The sequence below is a fragment of the Bombina bombina genome, chromosome 4, assembly GCF_027579735.1.
Source record: "Bombina bombina isolate aBomBom1 chromosome 4, aBomBom1.pri, whole genome shotgun sequence".
Classification (NCBI taxonomy): domain Eukaryota; kingdom Metazoa; phylum Chordata; class Amphibia; order Anura; family Bombinatoridae; genus Bombina; species Bombina bombina.
The window spans coordinates 1,072,319,924-1,072,335,859 of record NC_069502.1 but is presented as its reverse complement, the minus strand read 5'-3'; the positions used below and the strand labels follow the sequence as shown (position 1 = coordinate 1,072,335,859).

The 15,936-nt window shown below is 39.4% G+C and overlaps 1 protein-coding gene across 1 annotated transcript; it reads right to left on the bottom strand.

Moving 5' to 3' along the window:
* Positions 1 to 4,469: 4,469 nt before the first annotated feature.
* On the bottom strand, positions 4,470 to 9,748 carry LHCGR (luteinizing hormone/choriogonadotropin receptor). Its single transcript, XM_053712718.1, has 2 exons — positions 9,618 to 9,748; positions 4,470 to 5,682 (listed from the first exon to the last, which is right to left on the bottom strand). The coding sequence occupies exons 1-2, from the start codon at positions 9,746 to 9,748 to the stop codon at positions 4,470 to 4,472; spliced, it is 1,344 nt and encodes a 447-aa protein (XP_053568693.1).
* Between the last annotated feature and the right edge of the window lie 6,188 nt (positions 9,749 to 15,936).

Below are 15,936 nucleotides of genomic sequence, written 5' to 3'. Positions count from 1 at the left end.
CAACAAGTGTCAGACCATAATACTCATAGCATTGTTAAACTTCTTCAACATGCTAATAACTTTATTTGTGATGCCATCTTTGATATCATTAGAGTTGATGTCAGGTATATGTCTAGCTATTTTAGCTAGAAGAGCTTTATGGCTTAAAACTTGGAATGCAGATATGTCTTCTAAGTCAACTTTGCTTTCTCTTTCTTTCCAAGGTAATAAATTATTTGGTTCCCAGTTGGATTCTATTATTTCAACTGTTACTGGGGGGAAAGGAACTTTTTTGCCTCAGGACAAAAAATCTAAAGGTAAATATAGGGCTACTAATCGTTTTCGTTCCTTTCGTCATAATAAGGAACAGAAGCCTGACCCTTCCCCCTAAAGGAACGGTTTCTGTTTGGAAACAGTCTCCAGTCTGGAATAAATCCAAGCCTTTTAGAAAGCCAAAGCCAGCTCCCAAGTCCACATGAAGGTGCGGCCCTCATTCCAGCACAGCTGGTAGGGGGCAGATTACGATTTTTCAAAGATATTTGGATCAATTCGATTCACAGTCTTTGGATTCAGAACATTGTTTCACAAGGGTACAGAATAGGTTTCAAGGTAAGGCCACCTGCGAGAAGATTTTTTTCTCTCCCGCATTCCAATAAACCCAGTGAAGCCTCAGGCATTTCTGAAATGTGTTTCAGATCTAGAATTGGCTGGAGTAATTGTACCAGTTCCAGTTCTGGGACAGGGTCTGGGGTTTTACTCAAATCTATTCATTGTACCAAAGAAGGAGAATTCCTTCAGACCAGTTCTGGATTTAAAAATATTGAATAGTTATGTAAGGATACCAACATTCAAAATGGTAACTATAAGGACTATTCTGCCTTTTGTTCAGCAAGGGCATTATATGTCCACAATAGATTTACAGGATGAATATCTTCATATTCCGATTCATCCAGATCACTTTCAGTTTCTGAGATTCTCTTTTCTAGACGAACATTACCAGTTTGTGGCCCTGCCGTTTGGCCTAGCGACAGCTCCAAGGATCTTTTCAAAGGTTCTCGGTGCCCTTCTATCTGTAATCAGAGAACAGGGTATTGTGGTATTTCCTTATTTGGACGATATCTTGGTACTTGCTCAGTCTTCACATTCTGCAGAATCTCATACGAATCGACTTGTGTCGTTTCTTCAAAAACATGGTTGGAGGATCAATTTACCAAAGAGTTCATTGATTCCTCAGACAAGAGTAACCTTTTTAGGTTTCCAAATAGATTCAGTGTCCATGACCTTGTCTCTAACAGAAAAGAGACGTCTGAAATTGGTTTCAGCTTGTCGAAACCTTCAGTCTCAATCATTCCTTTCGGTAGCTTTATGCATGGAAATTCTAGGTCTCATGACTGCTGCATCGGACGCGATCCCCTTTGCTCGTTTTCACATGTGACCTCTTCAGCTTTGTATGCTGAACCAGTGGTGCAGGGATTATACAAAGATATCACAATTAATATCCTTAAATCCGAATGTGCGACACTCTCTGACGTGGTGGACAGATCACCATCGTTTAGTTCAAGGGGCTTCTTTTGTTCTTCCAACCTGGACTGTGATCTCAACAGATGCGAGTCTGACAGGTTGGGGAGCTGTATGGGGGTCTCTGGCAGCGCAGGGGGTTTGGGAATCTCAGGAGGCGAGATTACCAATCAACATTTTGGAACTCCGTGCGATTTTCAGAGCTCTTCCGTTCTGGCCTCTTCTGAAGAGAGAATCGTTCATTTGTTTTCAGACAGACAATGTCACAACCGTGGCATATGTCAATCATCAAGGGGGGACTCACAGTCCTCAGGCTATGAAAGAAGTATCTCGGATACTTGTATGGGCGGAATCCAGCTCTTGTCTAATCTCTGCGATTCACATCCCAGGTGTAGACAATTGGGAAGCGGATTATCTCAGTCGCCAGACGTTACATCCGGGCGAATGGTCTCTTCACCCAGAGGTATTTCTTCAGATTGTTCAAATCTGGGGACTTCCAGAAAGATCTGATGGCTTCTCATCTAAATAAGAAACTTCACAGGTATCTGTCCAGATCCAGGGATCCTCAGGCGGAGGCAGTGGACGCATTGTCGCTTCCCTGGAATTATCATCCTGCCTATATCTTTCCGCCTCTAGTTCTTCTTCCAAGAGTGATTTCCAAAATTCTAAAGGAGCGTTCGTTTGTACTGCTGGTGGCTCCAGCATGGCCTCACAGGTTTTGGTATGCGGATCTTGTTCGGATGGCGACTTGCCAACCTTGGACTCTTCCGTTAAGACCAGACCTTCTATCTCAAGGTCCTTTTTTCCATCAGGATCTCAAATCATTAAATTTGAAGGTATGGAAATTGAACGCTTGATTCTTAGTCATAGAGGTTTCTCTGACTCAGTAATTAATACTATGTTACAGGCTCGTAAATCTGTGTCTAGGAAGATTTATTATCGAGTCTGGAAGACTTATATTTCTTGGTGTTCTTCTCGTAAATTCTCCTGGCATTCTTTTAGAATTCCTGGAATTTTACAGTTTCTTCAGGATGGTTTGGATAAAGGTTTGTCTGCAAGTTCCTTGAAAGGACAAATTTCTGCTTTTTCTGTTCTTTTTCACAGAAAGATTGCTAATCTTCCTGATATTCATTGTTTTGTACAGGCTTTGGTTCGTATAAAACCTGTCATTAAGTCAATTTCTCCTCCTTGGAGTCTTAATTTGGTTCTGAGGGCTTTACAAGCTCCTCTGTTTGAACCTATGCATTCTCTGGATATTAAATTACTTTCTTGGAAAGTTCTGTTCCTTTTGGCCATCTCTTCTGCTAGAAGAGTTTCTGAGTTGTCTGCTCTTTCTTGTGAATCTCCTTTTCTGATTTTTCATCAGGATAAGGCGGTGTTGCAGACTTCATTTAAATTTTTACCTAAGGTTGTGAATTCTAACAACATTAGTAGAGAAATTGTTGTTCCTTCATTATGTCCTAATCCTAAGAATACTCTGGAGAGATCTTTACATTCTTTGGATGTAGTGAGAGCTTTAAAATATTATGTTGAAGCTACTAAAGATTTTAGAAAGACTTCTAGTCTATTTGTTATCTTTTCTGGTTCCAGGAAAGGTCAGAAGGCCTCTGCCATTTCTTTGGCATCTTGGTTAAAGTCTTTGATTCATCATGCTTATGTCGAATCGGGTAAAACTCCGCCTCAAAGGATTACAGCTCATTCTACTAGGTCAGTTTCTACTTCCTGGGCGTTTAGGAATGAAGCTTCTGTTGATCAGATTTGCAAAGCAGCAACTTGGTCTTCTTTGCATACTTTTACTAAATTCTACCATTTTGATGTGTTTTCTTCTTCTGAATCAGTTTTTGGTAGAAAAGTACTTCAGGCAGCTGTCTGTTTGATTCTTCTGCTTATAATTTCAGTTTTTTTCATTATTAAGATTAAAACCGGAATTGGCTGTCTTTATTTTATCCCTCCCTCTCTACTGACTCTTGCGTGGAAGTTCCACATCTTGGGTATTTATTATCCCATACCTCACTAGCTCATGGACTCTTGCTAATTACATGAAAGAAAACATAATTTATGTAAGAACTTACCTGATAAATTCATTTCTTTCATATTAGCAAGAGTCCATGAGGCCCACCCTTTTTTGTGGTGGTTTTGATTTTTTGTATAAAGCACAATTATTCCAATTCCTTATTTGATGCTTTCGCTCCTTTCTTATCACCCCACTTCTTGGCTATTCGTTAAACTGAATTGTGGGTGTGGTGAGGGGTGTATTTATAGGCATTTTGAGGTTTGGAAAACTTTGCCCCTCCTGGTAGGAATGTATATCCCATACCTCACTAGCTCATGGACTCTTTCTAATATGAAAGAAATTAATTTATCAGGTAAGTTCTTACATAAATTATGTTTTTTCTTCCTAACCTTTGGTCGAATGACTGGGGGGTGAAGCTAGAGGGGGAGCTATATGGACAGCTTTGCTGTGTGCTCTCTTTGCCACTTCCTGTAGGGAATAAGAATATCCCACAAGTAAAGGATGAATCCGTGGACTGGATACACCGCAAGAGAAAGTAATTTATCAGGTAAGCATAAATTCTGTTTTTTTTAATGTATGAAGCTGTTGCATATGAATTTGTTTCCCAAGCATAAAGATTCCTTAGGAATCAAAATAATAATTTTAGTTTTTGTTTTTTTTAAAAAAAGCATGTTTATTACACTCACTATGGTTTTTACTTGCGAAACATTTTTTGTCATTTCACAATATAAATCATTAAAATCACACATTTAAATTTGCTTTAATTTTTTTTTTATACAAAAATAACTTTATTACAACAATCAAATAGCAAAGTTTTAATATCACATCATATATACAAATACATATGTACATAAAGACTTAAGTCACTAAAATACTTAGTGATTACAATTTAGAGATCCCTGGGATGAGTGTTGTGTGCAGTTTGGATAATTGTACAATCCTAGTATATAATTTATTGTTAACTGTTTGTGCATCCAGGTTTGTCATTGTTGACATTTATATACTTGCAGTCAAATGATGCTAACTGTAGATCGGCACGTGATGATTTCTTGGGTCCAGTGTATAAACTGTCAGTTTTGCAGTTGGAGGTATAGGCAGTAAAATTGTTCACTCTATAAAGTTCTGCTTGAGTCTTGCAACAACCAAACTTGCTCATAAGTAAAAAGAAATCCCTTCGAAATGCCTTTGTGAAAATTGCATACAAAAATGGATTTGCACACGAATTCACTGGATAAAACAAAACTAGTAATATTTTAGAGTTTGTCACAGTGATAAGCGGTACTTTGAAAGCAGCAGAAATTGCAAAAAATGATATTGGTGCCATGCACGTAAAATCAGTAAAAATAAGCACCGCCATTTTCTTAGCAATTTTTGTATCTTTGTTTGTGGGTGCGAGTTCTGGGTTTTGAACTGCTATGTAGATTTTAATGTAACAGGCACAAATAATAATGAAAGCTACTACATTAAGGACTAGAATGATTATTATATATGCTTGGGAAAGGGGCGTTTCTATGTCCATTGGCAGACAGATGCTTACTTTAATATAATTGCTAACACCAAAAAGAGGCAGCAGTGCTATTAAAACGGAGAATATCCAGCCGCCCAACATAATCAAGATAGCGTGCCTCAACCTCAGCTTTCTGTCTAGTTGCATTGCATATGTTATAGTGTGCCATCGCTCAAGGGTAATCACAGTGAGTGTATAAACTGAAAGCTCACTTGAAAATACGGTGAAGAAGCCAGCTGCACTGCAGCCACTCCCTGTCTGCCAATCAATAGCATGGTTATAATACTGGCTTTTAGTTTTAGAATCAACAGAAGCAATAAGTAATAAATAAAGCCCCATACAAAAATCTGCAAAGGAGAGATTGCACATCAGAAAGCGAGGAACGGTAAGCTTATAATGACTCGTAAGTAAAACAAAAAGTACAACGGCGTTCCCTGCAATAGCGAGTATGCTGATAAACCAGATCAATACTCGAAGAAAGTCGTATCCCATGATGTCTTCACAAGGGTTGAAAGCATCTGGTTCAGGATTGCATCTAAGTGTTTTAGGTTGACACAGGAATTCGTAGTCTGCAGTCATTTCAGCGTCTTCATGATCAAAGAATGGCCTAGTAAGATTTTTCTGTTCTGCCCATAGTGTCATGTTGTAAAAGACGTCATTAGGACTGAGAAAAAAAACAAAACAAAATGATAAACGCTTAAGATTTAGTGAAGTCAGGCTTGAAATCTTAACTATGTTTAAATCAATACAGAACAGTAGTTGAGTAAGAAATTATGTTTCTCTTTCCATATCAAATTGTACACAAAAGTAACTTTTCCTTTAACCCGGTCGGTGGCATCTATATTTTATTTTACATTTAATCAGTAAGGTTAAAGGAATAGTCTAGTAAAAAATGTAGCCACCAATTAGCAAGCGTTAGCCAGGAGCTGAGCCAAAAATAGGCCGGCTCCTAAGCTTATAGTCGTGCTTTTTCAAATAAAGATACAAAGAAAAATTGATAATAGGAGTAAATTAGAACATTTCTTAAAATTGTATGTGCTATCTGAATCATGAAAGTTTGACTAGACTAACCCTTTATAGGGACATAAAAACCCACATTTTTTCTTTCATGATTTAGCAAGAACAAACCTTTCTAAACAAATTTCCAATTTAATTGTTATCTAATTTGCTTCATTCTCTTGATATTCTTTGTTTAAAGCCATATCTAAATAGGTTCAGTAGCTGCTGTTTGGTGGCTGCACAGAGATAAGGGCTGAGTGTAAGCCTGAAATGTCTCTGTCTATGGCACCCTGCACTATTGTGAGAAATAAAGTTCTTTTAAATATACAAGCAGCTGGATGATTTTTTCTTTATGTATCATGAGCATGATAAGCTCACTCTGTGGACTGCAATACTAGTGTGTTCTGTCTCCTTATACCTATACTCGGGCTGCACATAGATGCCTCGTGTGATTGTCTTACCCATGCACATTGCTATTTCTTCAGCAAAGGATATCTAAAGAATGAAGAGAATGTGATCATAGTAAATTGAAATGTTGTTTAAAATTATATTCTTTTTGAACCATGAAAGAAAAAGTTGGGGTTTCATGTCCCTTTTTAAATGTTATAAGCATCAGCTCTGCCACAAATAGGGATTTATTGATAGCTTTTCGTGATCACTTTCATTATTTATTTATTTTACAATGAACATTGTTCAGTCTTGGATTAGCATGGAGATTGTTGTTGAGAAAGAGTAGGCCTTTTTGTGATATGTAGATTGTCTTCAGTGTGGAAAAAGAAACTTTGCGTTTGCAGGCTTTTTTAAGTGCACTAAGCACTCCTGGAGGTTAGAATTTGGGTTGAGGGTTATCTTAGTTTGCATATTTAGCACTTTGAAATGTTTATTATCTGAATTTCTGCATTTATAGGAGCAGTTTTAGACTAACCAAGTCAGTTTTACAAGGATTAAATTTCTCAAGCCTGGGAAAATGTAATAGTTTAATACAATCCTATATTGACTGAATTGTGATCTGTAAAATGAAATAATCACACTGATTTGTCTTCTATTTAATGTATTTTAAGTTTGAATTTTAAGATAGGGTTAATTTTTCTGTCATTTTAAATAGTTTAGTACAAAAATCTAAATTAGGAACTGAGGAAGAGTTTAAAACAACTTCAAGGTCCAGTAAATACAGCAGATTTGCATAATCAAAATGCATGATAAAAAGACAATGCAATAGCACCAAGGGGCCGAATCATCAAGCTCCATATGGGGCTGTATGCAGCTGTTTCCACGGAAACAGGCGTTAAGAAGCCGCGGTCTTAAGACCGCTGCTCCTTAACTCGTCCGCCACCTCTGAGGCGGCGGACAGCAATTTGCCCGATCGCATACAATCAGGTTGATTGACACCCCCTGCTATCCGTCGATTGACCACGAATGTGCAGGGGGGCCATCACACAAGCATTCCTAGTGAAATGCTTGTGCAATGATAAATGCCGAACGCGTATACTGTTGGCATTTATCGTGTGCGGCGGACAGGATCCTCTACATTTATAAAAGTAAAACCCTGCCAGCCAGTGAGAACCATATTGGTTGTACTGTAAATGTATATGTAAATTCAAGTAGCACCCTTTCACAATAGCTCCTGTTCTAAGTGATAATGTGACCACTATTGATGAAATTACATAGGCTGCTTAGCTGAAAACACAAGATTTGCAGAAGTTTTGCCACCTGCATTTACAGTACATCACTGTCGTTTGACATTAGTTTGCTTTCTTAAAGGGCCACTAGACTGAACTTCAAAAAGATTGCTATCATGCATACAAACGAGCAGTAACATTCAAATATTTTCCATGCTGCACTTTTTGATATTGAAGCCAACAGAAAGTGAATGTCTGTGTGCATGTTAAAAAAACAAAAAACATGTTAAAAAGGTCCTTTTTGTACATAGCAGAAAAACAGAACTCCCCTCTGCCTTATTGGTGGAGAACGACATGCCTCGCAAACATACAAACTATTTTTATATAAGTTTTACATTTACAGCATTTATTTCATGGAATATATATATATATATATATATATATATATATATATATATATATATATATATATATATATATAATCTCATATTGTATAATAACACAAATAATATATTGTTATAATATATTACATCACTGTCAATTTTGAGACGGGTCTAAAACCTAACTCATCTACTTCCTATTGACTCACATTCTATAAATAGGTTTGTTTTTACACTTTTTTTTTTTTTTTTTTTTTTTACAACTATTCCTTTAGGAATATAACCCAAACCTAAACTGAGGGCTACCAGTACAAATTGTGTATCTTTTTTTTAAAATATATTTCTTTCTAATGACACGATGAGTCCACGGATCATCTAATTACTATTGGGAATATCACTCCTGCTCAGCAGGAGGCGGCAAAGTGCACCACAGCAAAGCTGTTAAATATCACTTCCCTTCCCTCCAACCCCAGTCATTCTCTTTGCCTACATTAGAGCAAGGAAGTGATAAAGTTAGGTGTTCAAGCAAGATTTTATTATTTTTTTTAAGAATCTTTTTCTAAGTAGTGCAAGATTGTGCTGCTTTGTCCTAGGGTGTAGCGTAGTCCATATCAGTCTCTTCAGTAGAGCAGTGGTGGCTTTAGAGCAATGGGAACTTGTGGGGTATAATTGTTGCTGCGCCTCCCATATACTGATGCTGCCCTATTTCTAATGTCTGAATAAGATTATTCAGTCTTTGCATTTTTCCACAGGTCCATATGAGGGATCTTGCCTCTCAAATCTAGTGAGCTGCCTTGCTGCCGGGCAGATGTATAAAGGTAAGTGCTGACCTTTTTATTTTCTGGGAAAGTTATTCAGAATAAAAGATGGCACTGTAGAAAGGTTCTCCCAGGACTTGGAGAATAATTTATTAAGGGCAATATTAGCAGGCACTGGGGACGAGGACCAGGCTCAGAGGTGGTGTTTTTTACTTAGTAATGAAACAAACACTTTACTATAATTTTGACAGAGGGAAGTTTTTTCTTGTAACGCCCACGATGGGCGGGGTTAACGGAAGCGCCAAATTTTATTGCGCACTTCTCCCTCATACTTCCTTTGTTCCATGACAAGGAAAGTTTCGTCACAGTTTTGGGCAGTAGTACGGTCTCCAATTGAGAAAATAAAGAGGTTGAGTCCGGATCAGCTATCAGTGTATACACTCCGGTGTTTTGTCAGGCAGGTAAGCACCTCAGCAAAGTTAAGCTGAGGTGTAAAGGTGTGCAGAGTATTTAATTTTTCCTTTTGTTAAATTATTTTTTTGCTGAAAAATAAAGCAGTTTATTTTTAAATTTAAAGGAACAGTAAAAAATTTTGCGAGATTTTTTTTTTTAATAAAATATCAGTTATCTATTTATTCAGTTTAATTGGTGAATAAAGATGGCCCTGCAAGGTATTGCATGCTCTTTGTTTTGATGCTAATGTTGAACCACCAATCCCTTTCTGTTCCTCATGTATTGAGAGAACTTTACGTTATAGGGATAATGTAATAGACATTGTCTAGGGCGGATGCTGTTCAGGAGTCTTCTGACAATATTCAAGATATGCCACAGCTTTCTCCTCACATGTCCCAAAATTTGTTGTCCACTCCTCGAGTGCCCTGCGTTTCCTCTCTCACTCCAACTGGAGTTATGTTGCTAGACATCGATTCCCTCATGTCCTCTGCAGTTTGTAATGCGTTTTCTGCTTTTCCCATGTTGCAGGGAATGCGCAAGAGGAAAAGTAAACAATCAGTAAGTGAGGTTACTGACGCAGTTGTTGCTATTTTGAATGCCCCCTCCCAGAAGCCTGAGGAGGATACTTCGGTAGGGTGAAATCTCAGACTCAGTGTAATTCCTTCTGCTGATACTGAAGTTGTATCCTTCAGGACACCACGGTCGTAGTCAATCCTAAAAAGTCCAGTAAGCTAAACAAATATTTTGATGTACCTTCCATGGTGGAGGTTTTTCCTGTACCAGATAGAGCTACAGAGATGATTGCTAAGGAATGGGAGAGACCGGGTATCCTTTTTTCTCCATCTCCTATGTTTAAAAAGATGTTTCCTATAGCAGATTCTATTAAGGAGCCTTGGCAGACAGTACCCAAGGTGGAAGGAGAAATTTCCACTCTGGCTAAGAGGACCATATTCCCATAGAGGATAGTTGTTATTTTAAGGATCCTATGGACAAAAAATTAGAGGGGTTACTTAAGAAGATGTACGTACACCAGGGTTTACAATGGCAACCTGCTGTGTGCATTGTTACTATCACTAGTGCGGCGGTATACTGGTTTGATGCGTTGTCTGATTCTATTAGGACAGACACTGCCCTTGAAGAGATCCAGGATAGGATAAAGGCCCTTAAGTTAGCCAATTCCTTTATTACGGATGCTTCCCTACAGGTTTATTAAACTGGGAGCAAAGATCTCTGGTTTTTCTGTGCTGGCCCGCAGAGCCTTCTGGTTAAAATCTTGGTCTGCGGATGTGTCGTCTAAGCTTTTGGCTATTCCCTACAAGGGAAAGACCTTGTTTGGGCCAGGATTTCTGACATTACGGGAGGAAAGGGTCATTTTCTCCCTCAGGACAAGAGAAATAAGCAGAAGGGATGTCAGATCAATTTTCGTTCCTTTCGAAACTTCAAAAATAAGCCCTCCTCTCCTTCCAAGCAGGAACAGTCTAAGCCTTCCTGGAGGCCTAACCAGTCTTGGAACAAGGGAAAACGATCCAAGAAGGCTTCTATTGACTCAGACAGCATGAAGGGTCTGCCCCCGATCCAGGACCGGATCTTGTGGGGGGCAGACTTTCTTTCTTCGCTCAGGCTTGGGTTCAGGATGTTCAGGATCCCTGGGCGGTGGACATTGTGGCCCAGGGATACAAACTAGAGTTCAAAACCTTTCCTCCCAGAGGCAGGTTTCTTCTCTCAAGATTATCTGTAGACCAGACAAAAAGAGAGGCGTTCTTACGCTGTGTTCAAGACCTTTGCAACCTAGGAATGATAGTTCCTGTTCCGAGACTCCAATCTGTTTGTGGTTCCCAAAAAAGAGGGAACTTTCAGACCAATTCTAAATCTCAAAAGTCTAAACAAGTTCCTCAGAGTACCTTCCTTCAAGATAAAAAAAACTATTAGTTCCATTCTTCCCTTGGTTCAAGAGGGTCAGTTTATGACAACGGTAGATTTAAAGGACGCGTACCTGCATGTTCCCATCCACAGGGACCATTACAAGTTTCTGAGGTTTGCCTTTCTAGACTAACATTTCCAGTTTGTGGCTCTTCCATTCGGCCTCGCCACAGCTCCCAAAATTTTTTCAAAGGTTCTGGAATCTCTTTTGGCGGCTCTCTGGTTGCGGGGCATTCCTGTGGCGCCTTATCTGGACGACATTCTGGTTCAGGCACCATCCTTTCAACAGGCAAAATCCCACATGGATATGTTGTTATCCTTCCTGCGTTCTCACGGATGGAAATTGAGTTTGGAAAAGAGTTCCTTGGTTCCAAATACAAGGGTAGTTTTCTTGGGAACCATAATAGATTCCTTATCAATGAAGATATTTCTGACAGAAGTCAGGAAATTAAAGATTTTCAATTCTTGTCTAGCGCTTCAATCCTCTCCTCGGCCGTCAGTGGCTCAATGTATGGAGGTAATCGGTCTGATGGTTGCAGCTATGGACATCATCCTGTTTGCCCGTTTCCACCTCAGACCTCTGCAGTTATGCATGCTCAGGCAGTGGAACAGAGATTATGCGGACCTGTCTCCATGATTACATCTGGATCAAGAGACAAGGGATTCTCTTCTTTGGTGGTTGTCTCAGGACCATCTCTCCCAGGGAACCTGCTTCCGCAGACCCACCTGGGTGATTGTGACAATGAACGCCAGCCTTCTGGGATGGGGAGCAGTCTGGGGCTCTCTAAAGGCTCAGGGAACATGGACTTGGTTGGAGTTTTTTCTCCCCATAAACATTCTGGAGCCAAGGACAATCTTCAATGCTCTTCTGGCCTGGCCTCAGTTAGCCTCGGCTCAGTTTATCAGGTTCCAGTCGGACAACATAACTTTTGTGGCTCATCAGGGAGGAACTCGACCATGACAGAGGTAGTCAAGATAATTCGGTGGGCGAAAACCCACAACTGCTGTCTGTCGGCGATCCACATCCCAGGAGTGGACAACTGGGAGGCGGACTTCCTGAGTTGACGGACCTTTCACCCGGGGGAGTGGGAACTCCATCCGGATGTGTTTTACAGCCTGATTCTCAAATGGGGTCTGCAGGAATTGGATCTCATGGCATCACCAAGCTTCCGAGGTACGGGTCGAGGTCAAGGGACCCTCTGGCTGTACTGATAGACGCTCTGGCGGTACCTTGGAATTTCAGTCTCGCATACCTATTTCCTCCGTTCGCTCTTCTTTCTCGGGTCATTGCTCAAATAAAACAGGAGAGGGCGTTGGTGATCCTCATTGCTCCGCCGTTGCCTCGCAGGATTTGGTATGCAGACCTGGTGGAGATGTCATCTCTTCCACCTTGGAGACTTCCATTGAGAAAGGACCTTCTACTTAAAGGGCCCTTCCTTCATCCAAATCTAACTTCTCTGAAGCTGACTGCTTGGAGATTGAACGCTTAATTTTATCTAAGCATGGTTTTTCATAGTCGGTTATTGAGACAATGATTCGGGCTCGTAAACCTGTGACTATGAAAATTTACCATAAGAGATTACGTAAATATCTGTATTGGTGTGAATCCAAGGGCTACTCTTGGAGCAGGGTTAGGATTCCTAGAATTCTGTCCTTTCTCCAATAAGGTTTGGAGAAGGATTTATCGTCAAGTTCCCTAAGGGGTCAGATATTTGCCTTGTCTATTTTGTTACATAAACGTCTGGCGGACGTACCAGACATGCAATCGTTTTGTCAGGCCTTGGTCAGGATCAGGCTTGTGTTTAAGCCAGTTACTTCTCCATGGAGTCTTAATTTAGTTCTTAAGATTCTTCAAGGGGCTCCGTTTGAGCCTATGCATTCCTTAAATATTAAGTTGTTATCTTGGAAATTTTTGTTTCTTGTTGCTATTTCATCTGCTCGTAGAGTGTCAGAGCTCTCGACACTACAGTATGAGTCTCCTTACCTTATTTTTCATTCGGATAAGGTAGTTTTGCATACTAAGTTAGGGTTTCTCCCTAAAGCAGTTTCAGATCGAAACATTAATCAGGAGATTGTTGTTCCTTCCTTGTGTCCAAGCATTAAAATTCTATTTACAGGCGACTAAGGATTTTCGTCAGTCTTCTGCTCTGTTTGTGGTATTCTCTGGAAAACGTAAGGGACAGAAAGCTACGGCTACTTCTCTTTCTTTGTGGCTGAAGAGTATCATTCGCTTTGCCTATGAGACTGCTGGACAGCAGCCTCCTGAGATGGTTACGGATCATTCTACGAGGGCTGTTTCCTCTTCCTGGGCATTCAAAAACGAAGCTTCTGTGGAACAGATTTGCAAGGCTGCAACTTGGTCCTCTCTTCACACTTTTTCAAAATTCTATAAATTTGACAATTTTGCCTCGGCTGGGGCCTCTTTTGGGAGAAACGTTCTTCAAGCAGTGGTGCTTTCCGTTTAGGTTCCCTGTCTTGTCCCTCCCTTATATGTGTACTCTAGCTTGGGTATTGATTCCCAATAGTAATTAGATGATCCATGGACTCATCGTTTCTTTAGAAAGAAAACAAAATTTATGCTTACCTCATAAATTTCTTTCTTTCTTGACGATGATTCCACCGCCCGCCCTGTTCTTTTTAGACAGGGTTTATTGGTATGTTATTAACTTCAGACACCTCTGCACCTTGTTGCTTCCTTTCCCTCCTTTGCTTCGGTCGAATGACTGGGGTTGGAGGGAAGGCAGGTGATATTTAACAGCTTTGCTGTGGTGCTCTTTGCTGCCTCCTGCTGGGCAAGAGTGATGTTCCCAATAGTAATTAGATGATCCGTGGACTCATTGTGTCAAGAAAGAAATACATTTATCAGGTAAGCATAAATGTTGTTTTTACTATTGTAAAAAAGCTTGGGTATTGGTATTTGCATTAATTGTCTCTTCTGTCTGAAATCAAAATTCTGTGTATCTAATATGATGAGGTCTTTTTAACATCATTCTGTGAATAAAGTGCGGGATAAACATGCATTTTGTTTTATATGTATGTCTTATAATACATTTTATTGAAAAACAAAGAATTCCAAATGATCATGTTGTGGGATAGTGATTTTCTTTCAGATATAGAACTATACTACTGTTGCACCTTTTTAACACCTTGGATGTTTCTGTGCATCACGTAGTCTGTTTAATTTAAAAAAAAAAAGCTAAAAACTGTTTTTGTGCAAACAAAAGTATTTTCTAAAAATTAATGATTGGCTGAGTAATGCCAACAAGTCATGTAATGGATTTACAAATGGCAGCATTTTACATTATATGGCTTTTAAATGGTGTCATTCAACTTCTTTCTTGATGAAACAAAAGGAAATAGTATGGAGTGTATGGTCAGGATAAAAAGTGGGAAGGGGGTCTTACAGAATGGAATTGGGAAATGTGTTCACTTAAATAAAGGTAGCATTTTAATCACGTGTGGTTAAATATAGTAAAACAGGAAGCATGCTCAGCAATAGTGCTTGGATCAATATGTTGTGTAGATTTTATTTTTAATAATTTGTTATATCAAGCTATGGTTATATAATGTTATCCTAAATCATACATTAGGCTCAGACATGTTGCTTTACTGCCATACTGTGGAGATGTTGGAAGTTTCTTTATTTGTTTTTTAATTTTGGCTATACCCTTAGAGGTTATATACTGTTTGCATGTATGTATATGTATTAGAGCTACAACAACTAATCAATATAATCAATAATCAATTATGAAAATAGTTTGCAATGAATCTCATAATCGAAGGGAAATGGAAAAAAAGAAATAACACAAAGGTGTAGAGGTGCCTGATGTTAGTCAAAAAATAACTATCTTAAAATTTAAGGGTGGGGTCGTGGACTCTCCATATCCGGAAAGAAATAGATTTATCAGGTAAGCATAAATCTTGTTTTGTTTCCTAAGATATGGAGAGTCCACAATGTCATGAATTACTAGTGGGAACCAATACCCAAGCTAGAGGACACAGATGACTAGGGAGGGATAGCAAGACAGGCAGACCTAAACAGAAGGCACCACCACTTGAAGAACCTTTCTCCCAAAAGAAGCCTCAGCTGAGGCAAAAGTATCAAATTTGGAAAAAGTATGCAAAGTGGACCAAGTTGCAGCCTTGTAAATCTGTTCCACAGAAGCTTCGTTTTTGAAAGCCCAAGAAGAGGAGACAGCTCTCCTGGAATGAGCCGTAATTCTCTCAGGAGGCTGCTGACCAGCAGTCTCATAAGCAAATGAATAATACTTCTTAACCAGAGAGAAAGAGAAGTAGCAGTAGCTTTCTGATCCTTATGCTTTTCAGAGAAACAAACAAACTGTCACGCTCAGCTGCTGGGAAGCTCTGCAGTCCTCTCTGTGTGCTTGATTGACAGGTGTCTGAGCCACCCCTTCCTGATGATGTCACAACCAGGCTTTTTATTCTGGCTTCCTGTTTCTCCAGTGTCCGTTTGTTTGTTAACTTTGAGGCTTCTGTTAGGATTTTGCTGAGGAATCTCTCTAACTGATGCTTTTCTGTTGCCAATCTCTTCAAGGACTTACTATGCTGGATTAACCTTCAACCTCCTGAATACCTGTCTCCAAACAATGCAAGTACTGTTTGTTTTGTGAAACTTCCAATCTTCCTGTTTACCTGCTGCAATCCTTGCATATTCAGACTACTCTGTGTAGTGCAAACTATTCAAATACTGTTATTTCTGTGAATCCTTCAATCTGCATGTTTACCTGTTTCCAAACTCTGCAAATACAATTATTCAGTGTAAACCTTC

Excerpts from the sequence above, each read along its gene's own strand:
- LHCGR (XM_053712718.1), bottom strand. The coding sequence starts at position 9,748 with ATGGGAAAAGCAGAAAACGCATTACAAACTGCAGAGGACATGAGGGAA. Across the intron at positions 5,683-9,617 it reads GACAACAAATTTTGGGACAT|TCCTAATGACGTCTTTTACA; the intron begins GTGAGGAGAAAG and ends TTTTTTTCTCAG.